Source organism: Zingiber officinale, chromosome 5B (genome assembly GCF_018446385.1).
Source record: "Zingiber officinale cultivar Zhangliang chromosome 5B, Zo_v1.1, whole genome shotgun sequence".
Taxonomy (NCBI): domain Eukaryota; kingdom Viridiplantae; phylum Streptophyta; class Magnoliopsida; order Zingiberales; family Zingiberaceae; genus Zingiber; species Zingiber officinale.
The window spans coordinates 114,605,950-114,628,340 of NC_055995.1; the positions used below are offsets into that span (position 1 = coordinate 114,605,950).

The 22,391-nt window shown below is 33.9% G+C and overlaps 1 protein-coding gene across 5 annotated transcripts; it reads right to left on the bottom strand.

The window, feature by feature from the left end:
- Nucleotides 1–2,760: 2,760 nt before the first annotated feature.
- Nucleotides 2,761–21,938, bottom strand: LOC121985421 (non-lysosomal glucosylceramidase-like). 5 transcript variants are annotated; one of them, XR_006113177.1, is made up of 21 exons: nt 21,857–21,938; nt 19,379–19,510; nt 19,167–19,277; nt 17,324–17,380; nt 17,177–17,247; nt 16,446–16,545; nt 14,540–14,610; nt 14,293–14,393; nt 14,098–14,201; nt 13,962–14,015; nt 13,731–13,786; nt 13,581–13,619; nt 13,360–13,504; nt 7,563–7,741; nt 7,428–7,495; nt 7,210–7,282; nt 7,079–7,140; nt 6,077–7,001; nt 5,378–5,668; nt 3,273–3,641; nt 2,761–3,184 (listed from the first exon to the last, which is right to left on the bottom strand). XR_006113177.1 is itself a non-coding variant. In XM_042538869.1 (20 exons), exons 2-20 carry the CDS (start codon nt 19,493–19,495, stop codon nt 3,365–3,367), a joined length of 2,901 nt encoding a protein of 966 aa, XP_042394803.1. In that variant the 5' UTR covers nt 19,496–19,510; nt 21,857–21,938; the 3' UTR covers nt 2,761–3,364. The 5 variants fall into 5 exon arrangements, 2 of the variants coding, with proteins under 2 accessions (XP_042394803.1, XP_042394804.1); XR_006113178.1 differs by lacking the exon at nt 21,857–21,938 and adding an exon at nt 21,747–21,839; XM_042538869.1 differs by having other exon boundaries at nt 2,761–3,641.
- Between the last annotated feature and the right edge of the window lie 453 nt (nt 21,939–22,391).

Genomic DNA, 22,391 nt, shown 5'->3' on the forward strand with positions numbered 1-22,391 from the left:
GCTCGACCAAGTCTCTGACTATCTTTGGTTCGGTCGACCGATCACTTCACCAACGATTGGATGCTTGTCGTGGCTTTTGACGTGTCACCAACAGTCGGCTTTCCGATGGTAGGGGTTCAGTCGACCGATAAGGGAGTTCGGTCGACCGAACACTTGCCAAGTCAACGTCCCGATTGACTTGCTCTGGTTCTGCTTACTTGGGTGATTTCGACCATCCGGAATAGGGTTCACCCAAACCCAGTTCCCGGCCATATCCTTGCACAGTCTTCCCGTGCCGTCCTTCTCACTAGATGCGTCTTCCGCTCGATTTCCTGTGCTCCTAAGCTCCTGCACACTTAGACACAGGGATTAGACAAACAAGACCTAATATAAACTTGGTTGATCACATCAAAACAACTACGGGGTTTAACAAATTTTAATATGTTTTTATTGAATGATAATAGTTCAATAGAAAGAAGAAAAATTATACGTATAGAAGATATCCGATCCTTTAATGGGTATATCCATCGGATATCCTATACCCAATGGGTATGAATACGGAGGATATAGAATCCGACTAAAATCTGACTCATTGTCATCCCTAGTTGAAAAGTATCGAGAAAACAGAGGTACAATGGAATGGCATGGCAGAGGTCAATGGGCGGTTGAAATGGGCACGAAAAGAAAACCGAATAATTTCTTTTATATTTATTTTAAGAATTTTTTTATTTGTAAATTTATTTATAAGAAATTTATTAATGGATATCATTTATAAATTTTTTTTATTAATATTATTTATAAACATGATTTATGAATAATTTATTATTCTCTTTTATGAAGATTAAAAACCAAACACATATACATTGTAGGATCATAAATAAATTTTTAGTAAATTAAATATCCTCCCAGATCAACACGGAGGAAGTAAATGGACGACTACTAGCCTTTGACATAGTGACACATAAAGAAGGTATTTATCTCGATTTTATCGAGATTTGAACCTCAAAGCTCATTATAACAACATCTCATGTGCTAACCACTAGATCCTTCCGAAGGACATGATTCATGAGATCATGCACTCTTATTTGTTTGTAGAATTTTCAAATCATACACCTAATTTTTTATATTTTAAAAGAGCATATATTGTTTACTTTATAAACCTTCCATTTTTTATCTGTTTTACCTACCTAAATTAATTTTAACTTAATTAAATAAAATTTCTAAATTTTCTAAGAGATAAAATATTGCTAAACTTAAAATAATTAATTTAAATTAAAAATTATTTTAAAGTGAAATATGGCTATTTTAAAATTTATTTTTTATAATATGTTATTAATATTTAAATATGAGATATGTTTAGCAATCACATGGCTAAAACACAGCCAACAAACTTGCTCATTGTCGTATATAAACTAATTAAATTAAGGTTCACCTTCGTATTATCATCTTTGAACGTTTTGAAATTTTACCCAACTCTTCCCGGTCTCTTTTTCTTTTCTTTCTTTTTTTTTTTTGTGGAGCTTTTCAACTTCTAGAGATGGTATCATTAGGCAATAACTAGGTGATAACTAAAATAGTTCAACTGCTAGAGCAACTATAAAAAGAGATGAAGCTTCAAGATGACAGTTTCGGAGCAGCCATTCGCACTTTTAAATTTATCAAAGTGGCAGGTGAAAAATCTATGTGAAACCGGACGGATCATCACTGAGTTGAGATTTGATGGTTGCTCGAGTGAAAATGAAGGAAATGGATGAACAAAGATGAGAGTTCATGGGGAACAGTGTAAGCAAAGATGGGAGAAATGAGTAAAGACAACGAGTTCATTGACGATTCGAGATGGGGAGTGATCACACGATTGACCAAATGGAGATGCGAAGGTCAACATTTCTTCGAATTTTTACATGGGATGATATTTAGGTTAGGGAGAGAGCAAACAATCATAATATTTTTTTTTACTTTAAAATTTGTGTTATTTGTGACCTCTCAAACTTCATCCACCCACTCTTGGTCTCTCTTGAATCTTCTTTCATAACTTTTAAGTGATCTATAACTCTGAATCATTTGCATTCGAATCCTCAATTTAAATTAAAATTATTCATCGTACACACGTATTGTATGTGTAATATAATATATGAATACATATAAATTAATGTCTTAGATCCATAAATTAAATTTGATAAGTACGTCAGACTCATACAATAAGCAATGTAAGGGGATGCTCGAGAACACTATAATGAACTCTGTCTTATAAAAAAATTAATTTAATTTTTTATATTAGATATTAATTGATAAAAATAAATACTACACTTGATTTCAGTTAAAAGGTCGAGAAAGATATATTTGTATTGTTGTCAATTATAAGATATAAAAAATAACCTAAAAAAATTATTAATAAGTTTTAAAATTATTTTCAGTATAAAAAAAATATGTTAACATAATTTCATTTTAAAATTCATCAAAATTAATTAATAAAGAGTTCAAATCCTTAATAAAATAGTAAAATATGGATTTAATTCACATTTCATATTAGAAGAATTTTCCCATTTAGAAAGAGGGGGAACAAATGAATCTTTCTGAAATGCATTAAAAAATGACAGATATATAAAACCTTTCAATGAGATGGTGTTTTTTTTTTAATTTCTCAAAATAAAATTTCTTCCAAACATAAATGCCATGACTCCTTACTTCAGGTAGAAATATCTAAATTTCATGATTTTTTTAAAACCTTTGTTACTCAATAGCAATCACAAATTTATATCTTTTTAAGAGATATTATGCATGTATCAAATATCCCATGACTAATTTCTCAAAAGATTCTTCCACAATGAACTTTCAAAACAGAAGATTCCAGATCTCTTATGTCCGAAGAAACAATTCATCAAAATAATTAATCATCCATTCCATTGATAATGACACATCTGACATTAAAAAATACTCTGGAATTCCTCTCAAATTTCATCCACCCACTCTTGGTCTCCTTCCGTAATTCTAAGTGACCCCTGACTCTCAACAACTTGCATTCTGTATCTCCGAGTCACTTGCACTTGGATCCTCCGGATGACAAAAAGGCTAACAACGGGCTGAAGAACATTATCGATGATGTCTAAGAAGAGGAGCAGCAGGAACAACTCATTTGTTGGATGACTAAAAAAACCTGTGTCAATCCTAAACTTGTCTAAAGCAGTGCTGGAATTTCATGAAAGTCCTGTGAACACATTTTGTCCAACCATTTCGATATCATATCATACTTGCAATTTGAATAAACGAATGTATGGAAGCTTTTGCCAACATACTTGTATTATTTGGAGACTAACACCGAAGTAATCGAATGAACAATGAAGAATCCAATCCTTTGACATGTTGAGGAGCCTGTCGGCATCTCTAATCATGACCTCATCCGACTGCAAGTAATTTCATAGATAACACGAAGAATGCTTTTGGAAGTTTCTTCTTCCGGAAGTTTGAGTAGCTTGGCAACTTTTGAGAAGGAGACATGGTGCTTCAGCTGAGCCTCTCCTCTGGTTCCTGCTTCAGCTTCTCGGAAGTGGAGTTTGGGTTTCGACAACGCCCACTGCATCGCCCATATCGCCAAGGGGCGCATGTAACAGAGAGAACGATATTGGTCGTCGTTGTTCCAAGCTTCAGGGGTCTGGAACGCGTACCTAATGACAAAATCACATCATTCTTAGTAAGTAAGAACAATAGTTTTATTTGCATTGTAGAACAATGATGTCAACAATCTACTCAAGCACGGTGGCATATCATAAGCATTGTTGAAGGCATCTACTCTAGCAAATTATAAACGTTGGGATAAATTAAGGCACTGCAAGAAAATATGAATCTACTATCTAAACCATAATCGTTGTTCGCATTCTGGTTGCACGGCCTATGACACGCAGGTGGTTCTAGAACAAAATCAACCTAAACTCCTCCCTCTTTAAAGGGTCTTGCATTGGGATTTTCCCCCCTTAGTTTCATGAAGATGCCGGGGAATGTTTCTCCTTTAGAGATAGAATCTTTGGCCATGGCGTATAGAGATGAGAGTCTAAGGATATTAGAATTGGTCAATGCACCATTTCATCAGTCGAAACGTATCGATTTAATAAATTTCCAAAACTCGATATCACTTGGCATGGAAAATGCCTCCTTATGTTTCATCTACTTTCTCCTTCAACCTCCAATTTGTCAATGGCATCATACATCAAAATGTCGACACGATACCGAAACAATATCATTCCAATCAAGACGAAACTTCCGCAAGACTCAAGATTTCGAACCTTGGGCTGACCAAGATCATGTGTGTTTAAAGAGAGGGAAAATAGGAGTAAAGAGAAAAGACAGATTAAAAAAAAAAAAGAAATGGAAAAGAAGAGAAAAATGTGTTCTTCTGTCTTTTTTACTTGAAGGGACAGAAGAAGGCAGAAAGCAAAAATAGCTATAATGCCCTAGTCTTCTATGGTTCAGATGTTATGAAAGTTATTCACTAAATATTTATTCCTAGTTATACCTAAAAAGTATGGGACACCCCTTAAATTTCAAAAATCAAAATTGGAATGTTGTAAAGCAGCAAATAGTTAGGTATATTTAGTAAAAAAAAAATAAAGAGGCTAGATAAAGCAGTATTTAGTATTTGGGATAAAATAAAGAGGCTAGATAAAGCAGATTAGCAACTTCTGGTGAAGTATTAACACAATAAGTTGTGGCCACTTGTTTTAGTGGAGGGATAATGCAGGTGTACATAGTATATGGTTTGGAATCTCATATCTTGATGATCGATCCGGTTGAAATATATTGTTATGGTAAATTGTTCAAACTTGATAACACTTGGCATGGATAATATATCTTCCTCTTCATCTTCTTTCTCCTTCAACTTCCAATCTACCACCGGCACCATGCATCGGAATGTTGGCATGATACCGAATATCGTTCCACTCCAAGATCGAAATTCTAGCAGGGTTCTAAATTTTGAACCTTGCATAGTATACCCATCCTTGGCATATGGTAAGACTAGAGGCTACTAATTACAACTATCCAAGATCCTATTATTATGAAACAAAAACATTCAAATAGGACCTATGATTTTAAACCCTTTTTTTTTTTTTTTTGAAAAAGCAAGTAGATAGGTAAGTAATATTTTTTCCTAACTTCACTAATATCCAAGGAAAGTCCTGTACATTATGAATTTGCCTATAGAAATGAAAATGGAACAGCTTCAAAAAACAGGTACTATGTTTTGTTTGCAGTGTTTTTTGTGTAGGAAGGATGAATGATCGCTCAATCAACTTCCGTTCCAGTATTAAATCAAACTTAATTTATTGAAATGCAAATATTAAATCCTAATTGCCGACTAAAATATTTGGATAAAAAAAACAATGTGTGAATAATAATAGATACTGACCCGAGTCCTTCTTGAGACCAGGCAGCTTCATAGATTCCTTGCGCAGTTCTGAATCCTTCCTCGAACAACCCTTCTTGGATCATAGCCGCAGCAACTGAGTATGTCACACCGGGCCATGTCTCTCTTGACTGCATTGCCGACATATCAATGGCGCCGTCTGGTCTCATCCCATTAATGGCTCCTCTCTTTCCACCCTTGTATTTTAACACATTGAAGGAAAAAACTTTTTCAAAGGCACTTTTCGCTTTCTCTTTATCAACAATTGGGGTAAGACCGCAAACTATAGCATACCTGAAACATATTCAAGTATTTTTTTCGCAATTGCACACTTAAAAACAGGCACGAAAAATGCAGTCTCACTTCACAGTTGTCTGGAATCAAACATCACGAAATACGGTAAAGCAAGGTAAACAAAGAAAGTTACAGAATATATATATATATATATATATATATTATTGCATATGTGGCACATTTTAAAGCTACGATATGAAGCTTAACGGAATAAAATGATAAATTCAACTTGGGTTCTAACATAGGTACATTGCAATTAACCATGAAAATACAAGGAAATAAACGGGATATTCTTCAATTTAATCAGTATCAAGTAAATTCAATGAACTAAACAGAAATCAAATATCTAACCAATAGAAAATTTCAAAGAAAAGGGAACTTCTAAGTGAGACAAATATCAGTACTTACCAATGTCCAGCTAATTGATCTGCCTGGATGGATGAACTTGTCTTGCTACCACTGTTGTCATAATTGAAGTAAGAACCGTTCCACAAATTATCATAAACGGATTTTGCTTTCAGATACTTGTCCCAGAAAAGTTCTTCTGAGGCCTTGTCACCAACTTCACATGCCATGGCTGAAGCAGCTTGCAGAGCAGCCACCCATAGCCCTCCGGTGTATGAACTAACACCAGTAGCTGACCAAACATCATATGTTTGATCTGGAAATCCTTCATTTTCAATCATTCCATCTTTATCCTTATCAAACTGATCCATGAATGCCATTGCCATATATACTGATGGCCATACAGCTTGTGCAAATGCCTTATCACCAGTGACTACTGTATCTCTCCATACTTGGAGAACAAATTTAGGGTTCAAGTCCTTCCATCTATCAGTGTCGTACAGATTATATGCATTGACTTTAAACCATGGGTCACAAAGGCCAAGATCGTGGGGGACAGCCCCGAGGACTTTTCTTGCACACCACTTGCCATCATGCAGGGTCTTAATCTTTTCGGGATCATGCATCATTACCGCAGCAGCAAAATCCCTCTGAATGCTCAGTTCTAGTTTTGGAAACAACATGATCAGGGAGAAGGAAGCATAGAAATGGACATCGTATGTATTCCACATGCAATATTCAATTCCTTCAAGGTAGAGAAACTGGCCAATATTTTCCTCTCCTTGAAGCAATGGTGTTCCTATAGCTGAATTTGATGCAATGGGTGAATGCAACTTTTCAAGTACTGATGCCATTCTATCGAGGATATCAGCTGCAGTATTCTTTCTTGTTGTGACATCAACCATATCACCAAAATCTCCATTCGACATGTCAAGGGAGAATTGCTTTTCCTCAATAGTTGCTAAACTCTGAATTGGTGGTGACCCATCTGTCATAGGACATGATGAACTACTTATCCAAAAAAAATGCTATTTAGCTACAGGTAGGATAAGAATGAATAATCACCAGTCCAAATTGTTCCTCCAGCATTAAGGTAATATAGTTCATTAAATAGAGTGACAGGATACCTGAAAGAAACAAATAAATGTCAAACCCATTTTGCAGCAGTAAGTATATTTTATTTGCAAGAAACATACCAAGCTGGGAACCGCTTATCCTGCAAAATAGGATTTTGCCATTCTTCAATTTGACTCTCCCAGGAACAATGCTCTATTGCATTAAAGAGTAAAAAATGAACAACATTAGAACAAAAATTTACCAAACCATGATAAGTAACTCAGTAATTTACTTGAAGAAGCTGTTTTGAGAACGTAATAGATATGGAACTATAACATAACAGAGAAGAAACTTATACCGAAAATAGCATCATGCACAAGACTTGCTGCTGCATCACAATCAGTTCCATAAAATTTAGTATAGCGCCTGTTAACACAAATCAACTAAGCACCAACTAAAGTTCATCGTATACTGAAGGAAACAACCTAGTTACCTGTGATAAGTCTTTCCACTAGGAAACTTTACTTCAGGGCAAGCCCAAGCTAAAGAAAATGTCACAGTATGAGTTGCTTGTGAATCAAGCTTCACAGTAGCTGCAACAGCTGCTCCAATTGATGATCCAGGTTCAGAATGATAAATCCCCGAAGAATCAAGGTGGTCAAAAGATCCATGCTGTTTTGTATGATTATTCATGAAAAAATTCCAACATGAGAATTGTGAAAGAAAGCAAAGCAGTTACTCAGTGTGATGAAGTCAGAAACAATATCTAGGAAAAGGGGCTAATTGATGTCGGAGGTTTCTACTAATATACATGGTCTGAATGGGCCATTACTCATCCTTACCCTTTTGGCAGAGAAGTTGTTTCCATGATTTTGTTCCTTTTCTCTTAGGTCAGAATGGGGCATCCTGAAGTTTCACCAAGTCTTGGCACTTCATGACCATTTGGCACAACAAGAGATATTTGAGAAATGCAATGCAACTAAGAAACTATGCAAGAAGTGAGCAAGTTGAACTATAGTAGGTAACACAGTCCAAGCAGAATGATCTGCAAAAACCTTCAGTGTGAAAGTTTACATCTGCAGCTCCAATATGTCAAGTAAGAAAGCCAATCATAGTGTGGATAAAATCAACCAGATTCAATATTATTCTAATACAGTTATGTACAAGCTCAAGGAGCTTAACTCTTATAAATATAATGTAAAGCGCTTTGATCCTTATTCTTACTCTTCCTAAGCCTTTACACCTAGCCTAAATATCTTTGACCAATTTATTTGAAATGATATTTAATGAACTCATATTTTTAAATTTGGATAAATTTTTGTATGAATTTAGCACTCTGCTTTGAATCTCAATTGATCAAGCTAAGTGGTGACTAGAGTGAAAATAAAAAGTGAAGAAATTGTAAATAAGAAAAATGATGATGAATAAAAGAAAGATTAAAATGAGATAAAAAATGGAAAAAATAAGATTAAAGTACAAAATAAAGAAAAAAGGTGATAAAAATAGATGAAAAAAATTATAGATAAAACAAAAAAAGGACATGTGAAAAAAAAAGATAAAATGATTGAAAAAAAGAGCGGAAAAAAGAGATGAAAAAAATGGAAGAAAAAAAGAAAAAAAAATTGAAAGAATAAGAAGATAAGTATATAAAAAAGAGTAAAATGAGAGAAATAAAATAAAAATTATATTTGAAGTCACTGCATGAAACCTTCATAATGGTAAGAAGAATTCATTTATCACAATCATCACAAGATCTATATTTAAGTCACTGCGTTTAACAACAATCTCTACTTCATTCGAGAGAACCAAGCAACAAGACCTTTGTCCTCATTGACAACATCAAAGTAATTCCCTTACTTGAAGTGACACTATCAAACTAGCTTCTAGTCAAAGAAAAATACCACAAGCCGTTTTGGTGTACTAGCTACTTTTAACTGAAGGAATGACGTCAAATACTCTTTCACCGTAACTCAATAAGGGCTTCATGCAAGGTAAAATGAAGACAATTGAATCTCTTATGAAAGAAACTATTAGCATGCTCATAACCTCTCAACGAAGACTCGAGACAATGCACCTCATTATCAAAGGAATTTTAGGCATATCCATTTGGTATCAAGGAAGAAACATAGAAGTATACTTCTCTACCATAACTCTATTAGAAAGAGACTGCAATTGGTCTATAATAAGAAAATATTTTTTGTAAATCATCAAAAGAAAAAAGAAAAAAAGAACCTTGAGCACAAGATTGTTTTGAAGGATAGTGGAATAATTGGATTCCAAAAGACAATTAATTCTAATTACTCTTCAACCTATAATTATTACCTTTTATTTTCTTTAGAATAAGTAAATAAATTTATTTTATTTAGAATAAAACATAGTTATAAAAATCTGTCTTTTTAGTTACAAGGCACATTTTGGATGTCAATAGATAAATATGTAGCCTTTTGGTAAGGAATCAATCAATGATAATCAATGAGTTAATTCTTTATGAATTCACAACCTTTTGGCAATTGGAGAGCAATCTCCTCAAAGTGATCATCCCTTTCCTCTTTTCTTTGATTTCCTCCCCCCTTCCCCTTTTCTCTGATTTCCCATTAGATAGGACCTGGTTCCTGTCATTGTCATTCTTTTTCGCCACCTCTTGTGTGAGAATTGCATCGCTTCACAACATTGTTCAATTGCCTCTCATGTGAGAGTCACTTTGTCTTGCCACCTCCTGAGCAAAATTTTGTGGTGGCCGATAGCAATCCTCACAAATCCCTTCCACATAATGAGAAGGATTGCCTCTCACTCTCTTTTTGATGACCATATTGGATTTCACAACTCCTGACCATTGTTCTCCATGGATCAACTTTCATGGCAATCGAGATTGGGCCTAGACCTTAAGCCCTTGTTGTTCTCCGTGGAACAACAAGAGATTGTTGTAGCAAAAAGAAAAAAATAATAATAATCTTGGGAGGTGTTGAAAAGGTGGGCCCAATACCTTCTGGATTCATCAAAACCATTATATATATAGTCTAAGCCCTTTTTGCACACTTAGAGATTTAGCTAATTTGATCATGCACAAAGTAGATTGTAAAAGGACTTCATTTTGTTAAGTGATGGAGATTTACTTGTGACAATTTCAACAAGGGACTAGTCTTCCATATTTCTAGCAAAATTAAAAGCTCCTTTATTAAAAGTTACTTATTTATTTAATCAATTTTTTTAAAAAAATTTACTTATGTTTTACCATAAAATTCCTACATATCATAATGCATCATTTATGAAAAATATATTATCATATAGATAGTTATTTAACAATTATTCATGGTTAACAAAACATATAATTAGCTTTTATTTACTTTAATCATCATCCATCACATTTTAATTACAATAGATAATTTATTTAACAATCATCCACCAAACATGATTAGCTTTTATTTATTTTAATCATCATCCATCACATTTTACTTTGCAAAATAAATTCATCATAAGAAAAGATTTCTTTATTGCACCTAATCATTCCATTTCACTCTATAAGTATCATTACTTCTCAATATATTCAGTTAGAGATAATAGGAAGAAATAGTGAAACACCATTAGTATTATGAGATATACAAGAGGAGAGATGTAGCTTTCAGGAGTGAGAGAACCAACAATACTCATAAAGAGAATGAACATGGATTCATGCGATTAGATCCTATTATACGAATAATTTTAGTTAATATTATCCTTCATACATATGTAGCTTTATGGATAATAGATATCCTTCCTACAATCACATTACCACCTAGAGAAGAATTAAGTCATATTCCTTAAAATAATAATAAACAAATGCCCTTAGTTTTGATAGACAATTGAACCTTAATATATTTCTCAATTCTTAATTAAATTGAAAACTATTGTGATTGATATTTTATCATCCCTGTCGAATAAGAACAATTTGTCAACCAATTTATTGAGTTGCTAAGAAATTTTGATAAAATATTCAAACTAACTTAGCTGATTTGAACAACCACCAATAAACATGGATTTCAACATAAGATGTAAACCTAAAACAAAAAGAAATGCTCCTAGAAACTTTGTCGATGAACTATATTACCAATTTATAAGTAAAACAACAATACAAATGTCAATACCAATTCAATAACTTACATAGGCATTGTGGTGTTAGGGAAAAACCTTCATAGATCCATCATTGATTTATTAGCTAATTTAGGCTAAACATTAAGGTGATGGTAAATTATTTTAATCTAATTCAGTATAGGAAGTTTGTTATTATGCTTTAATAGTTGAATACAATCTTGAGCAAAAGAAATTCTATTTTGAAGTGTTAGAGAGTGGATATTATCCTACATATAAAATTTCACAAAAAAAAATGTATAATCTCAAGTTGAAGTTGAAATTTATCCAAATGAAGAATCAAATTTAAGAACATTAATAGCCCTATAATTCACTTAAATCGGAGGAAACTATAACTAATTCACCTAACTTATCACTAAATGCCTCTAATTCACCCACCATAAGTACTAAGGCAGTATATAAAGATTCCAACTATAAGCTCGAGATTAGTGCAAGCTAAGCACTTTGTCAATATCACCAACTCCAAGAGACATAGTGGTTTGATATGACCAGGTGAACTTAACTGAAGGACTACATCACTGAGTGTTGCTACTTCAACGAGAATAAGCAATGGGAGGAACTTGACGTGGTTGACAAAGGCTAAAGGTAGGAGTAAGAAGTCCAGGAATAAAAATCATGAAGATAAAGCCGAAAGTTGTGGAAGAATCAATACAGGTAGATAATGACAAGGCATTAGATGAACTCAATGAACATGAAAGATGAGATTGTTTGGAACCAAAGAGAGGCAATATTGGCCCAAGGGTAGTCTCCTCTCTCTATGTATATTATAAGTATCACATATTATAACTCTACATATACAACATTATTGTGTATTTGTTTATTTATAAATAAATCTTTAACTATTATAAGTAGGTCACCAATATTAGGATAGTGATCCTTACCTAATAGTAAGGTCTAACTTGTATTTCAATATTTTAGCAATATAATCTAAGTTAGATATTTGTAATTAATAACAACAACCAAGCCATTATCCCACTATTTGGGGTCAACTATATCATCCTCCTACGCCATTGAGCTTGATCTCCTATTATATCCTGATTCACATTTAAACAAATTTTATTATATTTTATTGTTGGTAACCAAGTCTTCTTTGGTTTCCCTCTTCCTCAATTAATGTGCGTATTTGTCACGGTCTCACATCGCCTAACTAGGGCATGTGTTGTTGTTGTAATTGATCATTTGCACAAAATATTTCAAGCATATTATGAATCCTTAGAAATTAAAATTAGCAACCTTGGATGATGGACTTTATATATTAAGTGTGGAGTCATGTGGAGAGTTTCGAACTTGCAGATGGTCATTTAGCTTGAAGGACTCGAAGATCGTTGTGTTCGATTATTTTGGCTTAATTGATTATATTGATAGGATTAAGATTCTACATGAATCCTATTATCTAAGAAACTTCTTCATAGAACCTAAAGGGTGTTTTCAAATTCATGTTTTAGCAACAAATCAAATCTCAAACCTTAGAAAAGTTTACGGGGCTTATAAGTTGACTAAAGGAGATTACCCAACATGCTCCAATCAACTAGAATTACTCCAATAGGTTGGAACTAGGTGAATGTCGAAAATTCTCCCATGATCAGAAATGAATTATTAATCAATTTTTGGTTAACCAAAGCACCTAGAAATTACTGTGGGACCAATGTTTAAAAGATTTGGTAGTGGGACATTAGAGCTCACAAGAAAATATTTCTTCATAGAAGTTAATTGTATCAATTCAACCAATCTACCCGAAATAAACCCAAGATTCCAACAATCAAACACAGGTTATTGAATCCTTCAAATTTGATGACCACCCATGAGTTTGAAGTTTTCCATGCTGCTCTACACTTAATCCATGAAATTCATCATACAAGCATCCAAGCGTGATATTTCACTCTCTACGATTTCATAATAAATGGAGGTTGAAGGATACAGTGGACAATGAACCATAATGAATATTTTAACATGGTATAAATAAACCAAAAAAGATGAAACCATTAGGTTGGTCTACCAAAAAATTAGTTTGCCAAAAGTCTTATTTCTATGTTTTATGAGAATAATTAAATAGGCAAGTTTTTGCTAAGAGGCTAAGCAAGTAAATATATTCAGTACACTAGACTAGGACTGAAAATTGCAGGGTGTGTACAAAAAATAGATGCCAATTAACTAATATAGCCAACCTCTTTGATGGTAGACCACATGTCTCTTGCTGAAAAAGAGTCAGAACCTCCACTTATTATGAAGAAAGGGCATTCTGAGACATGGACATCAGCTGTCTCTTCTGCTGCTATAGCAAATGTCACTGGAGGTAGACCATTAGTAGTTCTGATCCACATACATAATGTGTCAGTCATTTCATGAATGCAGATTTCAGGTCTTAATTTTCTGATCTAAAAAGTACCTATGGTGCAGAAGTACTCCGCGAACTCGATCTTTTTCTCTGTTCAAAGAAAACATTTTAAGCACTATATGGATACTTCCTAGTTTGGTAGCTAATTTTGAAAACATTGTGTGAATAAGCTGGTTTAGATATTGCAGACAGCATACATACTTCATCTTATAATTAGAATGATATCCAGAGAACTCAGATATTCCACCAACAGAATTCTGCATAAATGAGGGAAAACATTCAAGTGATCATATTCTTCTATAATTCCATTGAGGATATCATAAACAATTTGGTTACATACGCTCCAATTAATAAAAACAGATCAATCGGCAGGACAAGTAGAGACCAGAGCTAAAGACAACGTCCAAAGATGTTTGAAATAGATTTACTTACAGCCCATGAGAATAGCAAAGTTACTTCAGCTGCAGTCTTGACCAAGTTGGTTAACTGGGAGTTTGTAAGACAACATCTTGTGAAATAAGGATATATAGTTTTTTACATAAGTTATTAGTTATGTTCATTTTATTACAGTGAATGTAAATACTGCAACAGGGTAGCTGCTCTGCTTGTAATTGTGAGGGATGACTGGTGAAATCTGACGACAGACTATTTTAAGATCTGGATCAGGTTCTCCTGCATTGACAAATATGTAGAGACAAAATCCATGTGAAATTCGCAAACCAATTGCAAAGAGTAAACATAATTACTGATGATTACTAGTTACCATCATAAACAGTCCATGCCCTTGGATACAGGGCATGATAAGTAGTGTTTTGCCCTTTCAGGTTCCAATCCCAAGACCCAACTCCTGAAATGGAATTTTTTCTGCATATCAAGAACTTAATGTTTTCAAGCTTTCTGAACAACATGAAGTGAACAACAGAGTAAATAAATGTTATAAGAGAGATTATTATAATCAAACTATTCCAATAAACAAGGATATAGGAAATCTGAAGGACATAATTGCATACTTGATCAAATCTGCATTCCCAGGAGAGAGTACAGTAGAGTACTTTTTACCATCTGAACGTGAGATAAAAGCCTACCAAATAAGATACTGAAAATAAAATAGCTGTACAAATGATAACTGTGTTATTAGCAACACATCTCTGAAGTGTATATGTGAAAAACATTTAACCTTCAATTTGAAAAAAAAAAAACTTCAGAGTAGCAATTAAGACATATAGCCTATTGAGATACAGCTTTACAAAACACAGAAGAATGAATGTATAAAGAGCATCAAGATCTTTAAGTACAATGGTTTCTACAGTTGATTATTTGCAAGTGCAGCACCATATTGCATATGTCTTAAAGTGTTTTAATTGCACATACAATGTGTCATTCTCATTATCTTGGAAAATTGAACTAGAAACTAACAGCTACCATCTGCTCTCTTTTCTTCAAATTTTAGTCAAGTGCCTGACAATTTTCAAGAGGTACCTTCACTCTTGTCTAAAAAGTTCTTGTAGAGCTAGTGTATCAAATTTTGGACTTTCTTACAATTTCAATCATCGTGCCTAGCTACTCTAGAACAAAGCAATAGAAGGTCAAAAAATTTCTTTAATGGCAACTGACAACAGCAATATATCTTGCCCTGGCTGTTCAATTAGTGCAAAGCAGGTGAATACTAGAATTTGGCATGAAAAGTTGAAAATGTTACTAAGAATTCCACAATTAGTATAAAACGGTTATGTTAAACTAGACAAACCTCAATTAGAGTCTTTCATTAAGTTACATATTGATAGATACTATCATTTCGTACACTAAAAGTTGTTGAATAGGCATATCTACACTTCATTTGTTAGTTTCATGTTTATATGATCAGTTAGCTATTTATTTTTTATATTTACTAAAGCACTTATGAGTTTAGGAGTGAAATATAGATATAGCAAATTCAGAAATTGTGACATGTATGCCACAACTTAAGATTCACCACCATAGCAAGGATCATTCATTCAACTTGTGATCATTTGTTAGACTCATTGTCTCGTCCATCTTTCTCTAGCTCACTACCAATCAAGAAAGGTTAGTGTGTCTTGAGAGAAGTTATTATTATTTGAAAAGAACACAATAATCTCTCAATCAACAATGATCTTCCAATTATTCTTCATTCAACTAAATCCCCGTTTAAATATAGTTAAGGATTCAACTAAATCATATAAATATTGAATACTAAATAATAAAATTTATATTAATAATAAAGTACCAGTGAGTAATCTATATTAAATATATGCTGTATTATTAGTTATAATATTTTTATAATTAATTATTTTATATTAATAAATATGACATTATTTGCATATTTGATTATTAATAATTGGTTATGTAATGACATATAACAGATTTTTTTCCTTAAGATTTAATCCCATATATGAAATAATTTTATTCTTTTTCATTTTTTAATATTTTTTGTCAATTCTGATTTTGCCTTTTCCACCAATCCAATGCAATGCACTACTAGGATTCTTTGACAATCCAATCTCAATCCTGATACTAATTTTGACAATTATTGTATATAATCATGCTTGAAGGGTAAATCTTTTACTATTATTATCGAGGTTTTTTATATATATCATAAGAGCATACTATCTCAATGTTAATCCCTAATCACTCTTACTCCATCCATTTTATAACATCTTTTTACTTGTTCTTTCTCGTCAAAATCCATTTCATGACATCTTTTTACTATAATCATCATAAGAAGGAACAGGGCACAGGTGAAATGAAGTATCTGTCCATCCTGTAGCAATCTACTCACTAGAGCCTTAGATATAATTAAATTACGCAAACTACAAAATGATTAATACTCAAGATTCAAGATACAAGTGTTTTCCTACATATCTACGTACGCAACTGAACAGGAAATGCAGCACTCACAGAAAATTGATTTGCAATAACAGCTTGATCTTCACAAAGTCCTGGGAATAACTGCCAACGTTGAAAATCACCTTTGTAGCTTCTTCCTATGCTTCCTGATCTAAAGTCATAATTTTTACAGTTACAAGGGAAGAAAACAAATGAAGTTACATGCAACTATTAGCATATTAAGTGCCTTTTCTACAGTTGTAGAGGTGATTAGAATATCGTAGAATGGAGGAAAAGATATTCAATAGACAAGACAATGATTAGTTCTAGTTAAATGGGACAGAATAATTTTTTTTAAAGAAGTGTTCTTGCAATAATTGAATTCTCATGATATAAACTCTTCCCAGAAATAAAGTAGGATCAAAAGATGTATGCTTATTCCTTTCTTTTGTCTCAGGTGTGATCAGTGTCAGTGGAGTTATAAAAACATAAGTGTATGTAAGGACATAATAGAAAATGTTAAAAATAATGCTGAGGAAGCATAATCAAGAGTAATTATGTAGAAAGCATTAGTTCATAGATAATTGGCAGCTACTACACGCCCCATTGGCTAGTCGTTGGAGGCCACTCTATATCAACATTGGCTGCATTTTCTCTCGAAACCTATGCACAAAATTGCAACTAATATCGAGTATTTTATGACAAAAAAAATGCGTTCAAGAGTTATCAAAAGGCTTCTTCTATAGGCGCTTGATTAATTTAAACATAAAGTTCATTCACTTAGAATGGCAAGAGAGAATTACCCAATTCCACCAACAGGAACAGCTTGGCAAGTTATACCAGTGCGCTTCTTCAGAGGATCAATCGCTGCAACCTACATCCATTACACAAAAAATGTTCTAAAATTCACTGGCAGATCATATTTACCTTGTAAAAAGAACAAAGAACACCTGTCCTTTTGCAGTTTCTTCAATGATTTGACGCCCAAGTCGGATGCCCAAGGGAGCCTGCATGGACCACATTATAATTATTCATGCAAGAGAATGGGTTCGAGGAAATTTGCCCAGTAAATCTAAAATACAAGATAAAGGTTGAAACATGTACGGCGTCAAATGCAACTTCAGAAATAAACTAATGAATCTGGCATAAGAAAGAATTTGATATTTAATTAAACAATTACAAAAAAAGTGACTTCCTTGTCCCTAGATTAACTAGGCGACGGAAAATCATTCAAGAGCATATATCTGATCAGGTTGTGAAATATTTGTGAAAATGAGATATCAAAACAACACAATCAATTGTGAGATACTGACAGATTGGTTTGACCATGAGCCAGAACACAGACTGACCTATACATTTATCTCATGGCATTGTGTCTTGGTATTGACATGTTGCCAAAACTGTATTATATTGTACAGGCTATAAACATTCAAACTTCTAATGGAAAATTGTAGTTGTAGACCTGTAGTATAGTAAGGTCAGTGCTGGTATAACCCATCTAGAGCACTGATCACTTTTGAACATATTAGCTTCTTGTTCATGAATACAACAACAACAACCAAACTTTATCCCACTAAGTAGGGTGAACTATATGAATTCTTTTACGCCATTGAGCTCTATCCTCTACTATATCATCATTTATATTTAGATAAATCTTATCTTATTTTATTGTGGCTAACCAAGTTTTTTTTTATCTATCTTTTCGTCATTTGATGTACACATTTGTCATAGTTTCACATCATCTAATTGGAGCATTTATTGATCATTTAAGTACATGTTCGCACCATCTTAAATATGTCTCCTAGAGTTTTCCTTCAATAGGTGCAACCTGACTTTCTCTCTAATATTTTCATTTTTATCCCATCCATCCTTGTATATCCGTACATTCACCTTCACATCCTCATCTCTACAACTGCATCTTCGGCTCATGTGTTAGAGTCATGACCCAACATTTAGCTCTATATAACATAGTAGGTCTCACCGTTATTTTATAAAAAAATTTGAAGTCTTAGAGGTACTTTATGATTACAAAGAACATCTAACGCTCTCCTCTATTTCAACTATCTCGTTTGTATTCTATGTAAGACATCTCTCAATCCTTCCATTCTTTTGTTAAAATGATCCTAAATACTTAAAACTTTCAATTGCGGACAACTCGTCATCTCCTATCTTAACCATGGTCTCATTACGTCTAATATTGGTAAACTTAAATTTCATATATTATGTCTTTATTCTACTAAGCCTAAAGTCTTTCACTTCTAACATTTCTCGTCAAGATTCGAGTTTAGCATTTACTCCACATGTCTCATCTACCAAAATAATATCATCTACAAATAGCATGCACCACGGTACCGTATCTTGGATGTATCCAGTGAGTTAATCCATGATTAGGGTAAAAAAATAGGAACTTAGAACTGATCCTTAATGTAACTCTATCATGCGTTTCGATTAATCCACCAAAATTTTTTCACTTTTATTGTTATATCCTCATATATATCCTTAATTAGTTCAAGATGCGTTATGCTATTGTTTCTCTTTCCTAAAATTCTCCATATAATTTCCTCTGTAAACTTATCATAAGTTTTTTTTTAAGTTGACAAATACCATGTGTAAGTCTAACTTATATTCCCTCTTGTTCATGAATTAACAAGTGAAGTTAATAAAGGTTGGATGTTTCTAGTTCAGAACCTAACAACAGGCTCAATACTTCAAATTTGCAAACAGAGGTAGCAATAAAATCAAGGTTAATTGGTCAATAAGGAAATTAAGCAAGAGATTGAATATCTGAATTACCAGTTTTAATTTCTCTCGCATGGTTAGAGTGAATTCTACCAGTTGTTGACCCTTGTCACTTACTTTTCTCTGCCAAGTTAGTGAGGCAGGTTGCCCGGTGTCTACCTTTACCTGCAATAAAGATAATGAAAGTGAATGTGAGTAATAACAACAAAGGTATTATGAAGAGATTGGTACTTATGAAGCCAAAAATATACCAAAGGTTCTGTTACCTTCGAATGCAACTCATGCAATAATGGATCTTTATCACCATTCTCGTTAGCATTCTCAGATATATTGGCACTCAACAGTGGATCCATTTCACATTTCATGTTACAATCCTCAGACATCTTAGCCTAGCCAATCTGGTCCAAATGAACACATTAACAGAATTTCAAAAGTTCAGCTCAACTATTGTGCCAGCCATCATTAAAAGACAATTAGAAAAAAGCACATCTAATGAAGGTGAAGGCAGTTTAGTCCAATAACAATGATAAAGTTCATTACGAGCTCATCAAGATACTACTAGTCTATTCAGTATATCGTGGTGCAACAGGGAACTAGCATGAAGCATTTCAAGGGTGCATCTGCCTAGTTGGCGCAATAAGTGGCCCCTATCTACCACTTGTACAAGTAGTACAAGGTAGTAGTATATGGCACAATACATCTCTATACAAGGCCCAAAGCCCAGGCTCCTTGTTAGAAATGGTAAACTGTTTTTAGATTTTGTTGGTTTATTTGGGCTTACATAAGCCCCCCACAATACTCTCATCCAGTTCTTTTCTAGTTGTAACAAACAACTTGTTTAATTTTCAAATCTCTTAAAATTCCATAATATCACTATCAGTTCATATTTCTAACCAAAATTTTGCATGACAGATCAATCCATACCATAACCACATTCCAAATTTTTTTTGCTAGCTCACTAAAAGTGGCGTTGCCATTGTCTCATCTAAACATTTTACTTGCCTTCATTTGGTAATGCATAGAAAAATAGAGTCATTAGTGGATTTGCTACTAAACATAGAATTTACAATATTACAATTTAACTTAAGTTTTTTGTTAGCTTTTGGAAGGAATTCAAACAAAATATGTTGCAATAGTAGATATGAAGCAAGGTAACTAGACATTTATGGTCTTATTTTACTCATATTTTATTATTATAGAAACTAGTACATTAATTCTTTAAGATAAAATAAGTACATGTTCATTAAGAGGCTTCACACAATTAGTTAGTTGCATTTGATAGTTGGAGTTAGGAAGAAGATCTATGTTTGCTCTAAGAAACCATCCCGTAATATTCTGAATAAAGCTCTGAAGGAACCCAACGCTTTAATGGCCGAGGTGTTTTGACAAGCTTTAAACAAACTCATGCAAGATGGATTTCTGGAGTTATTTTTGAACTTTTAATAGTTACAAGAATGCAATAAAACTAGTTAATTGATTCATAGTATACCCCCTTCACAGTTAGATGCAAGTATTATCCAGTGTTAGATTGGTTGGTATGGACTAATTACAATATGAGTATTCTATCATTCATATTTTACTAAACCAGGGCAACAATTTTATTACTACCTCATATCAAATACAGATTTTGGGATGAGGAGGCTAGAAACATCCATTACCAAATCATACAGTGTCATATGTGTCAGTTTTGCTGTGTCAATATGGTTCGATATGGGATCTCACACGAAGTGCTAGTGTTGGTACCAGACTGTGATCTTAGTTTATGAGAAAATAACTTAAAGAATTAAAACATCTCATGCATCTTAGTCTCGTGGCATCCTGTGGTCAATCATCTGCTAAATAGTGTGAACTTATGAAAGCTCAGAAAATATACTTGCTAGACCAAGAGCATGCAACAAGATGTATTTGTTAAAGCAATAATATAACCACATAATCATCTGCATAACAACATTCATTTCTTTTGAAAAAGGTAAAGCAATTGTATATTATTGCCCATATTAGAAGATATTCCTAATGAATTATAGCTGGTGTACTGGCCCTAATAAACCAAAATAAATCCTAAATTATAAGTGGTTTCCATTTTACTACCCATCCTTTTGTTCATTTCATATATTGCAATAGGATTTATTACTCTTCAGTTGTAAGGCATTCTCACCAATCAAGCATTCTTCAGGTGTTCTTCATTTGAAAAATATTTCTTTCTTAAGTCCTCCAACAAAAAGAGTTTTGTGTCCAAAGAATGCATCATGGTCCCTCACCTCGGTCAAAGTGCAATTTCGAAATTGATAAGTTCACAAATTTAATAACTACATCCAACGGGAATGCAGCACTCTATATCAAGTCACTCAATTTCGCCACTCGATTTCTTTTCCTTGATATATTGGATTCCAAAATGTAAAAGGGGAAAAAAAAGAAAAATCATCACAATGAAAAGATTGCATCATTGCATCGTCTGAGATCCAAAAGAAACTAGTATAGCATTCCCCATCGCATTCATCGCAAATGGCCCTTGATTCAACAATGAAAAAAAAAAGAGAGAAGCACGGATATTGCGATGCCCAAAAGTCACAAATCCGTCACTCGATGGATACACACGGAGTGCGGCCTTACAAAACAACAAAAACAAAAACCAACCGATTGGATTCTCAATCACAATCTCATAGATCATCGAGACAGACAATGCCCCAATAGGATTCTTCTCCTCAACAAGAATCGAGAACAAAGACAAGATTCGAAGCCCCAACCTGGAAAGGGATATGTTGGCGAGAGAAGTCTCAGCGAATCAGCGCTCGGAGACTGAATGCGATTCCGAACGGCAACTGCATCGTTCGATGCTCTATAAGGCGACAATAGTGGGGGCGGTGAGGAGATCTCGGCCGTCCATCTCAATCGCCGGGGTCATCTTCCTGGTGTCGGAATCCGACGGCTGGTGATCGTCAGGGTTGAGGTGGTGGGACGTCGTCCAGCGCGTGGGCTCCGCTGCTCGAGTCAATGGGGAGCGGAAAGAGAGATTCAACGGTCGCCGTTCGATTGGGATCGGACGACCGGATTTGCACAATCTCTCCGGTGAACGTGGGGCGAAGACTGAAGGATTGCGTTCCGAGACGTGGCGTGAAAATTGCCGCATGAACCTGCTCACTCTACTCCTCCGGATACGGACAGGATCCAGCATTTTCTTCTAACAAGATAGCGATAGGTGTGACTAATATGACATCACTGTATATTTATATAATTTTTTATTATAGAGATAAATAGATAAAACTTAGGGGTGTTTGATTC

What these genes read in the sequence shown, in the direction of transcription:
- LOC121985421 (XM_042538869.1), bottom strand. Translation starts at nt 19,495, where the DNA reads ATGTCTGAGGATTGTAACATGAAATGTGAAATGGATCCACTGTTGAGT. An exon ending in TGCGAGAGAAATTAAAACTG is followed by an intron (nt 17,381 to 19,166) that starts GTAATTCAGATA and finishes TGGTCCATGCAG; the next exon opens with GCTCCCTTGGGCATCCGACT. An exon ending in AAGAAACTGCAAAAGGACAG is followed by an intron (nt 17,248 to 17,323) that starts GTGTTCTTTGTT and finishes TAATGGATGTAG; the next exon opens with GTTGCAGCGATTGATCCTCT.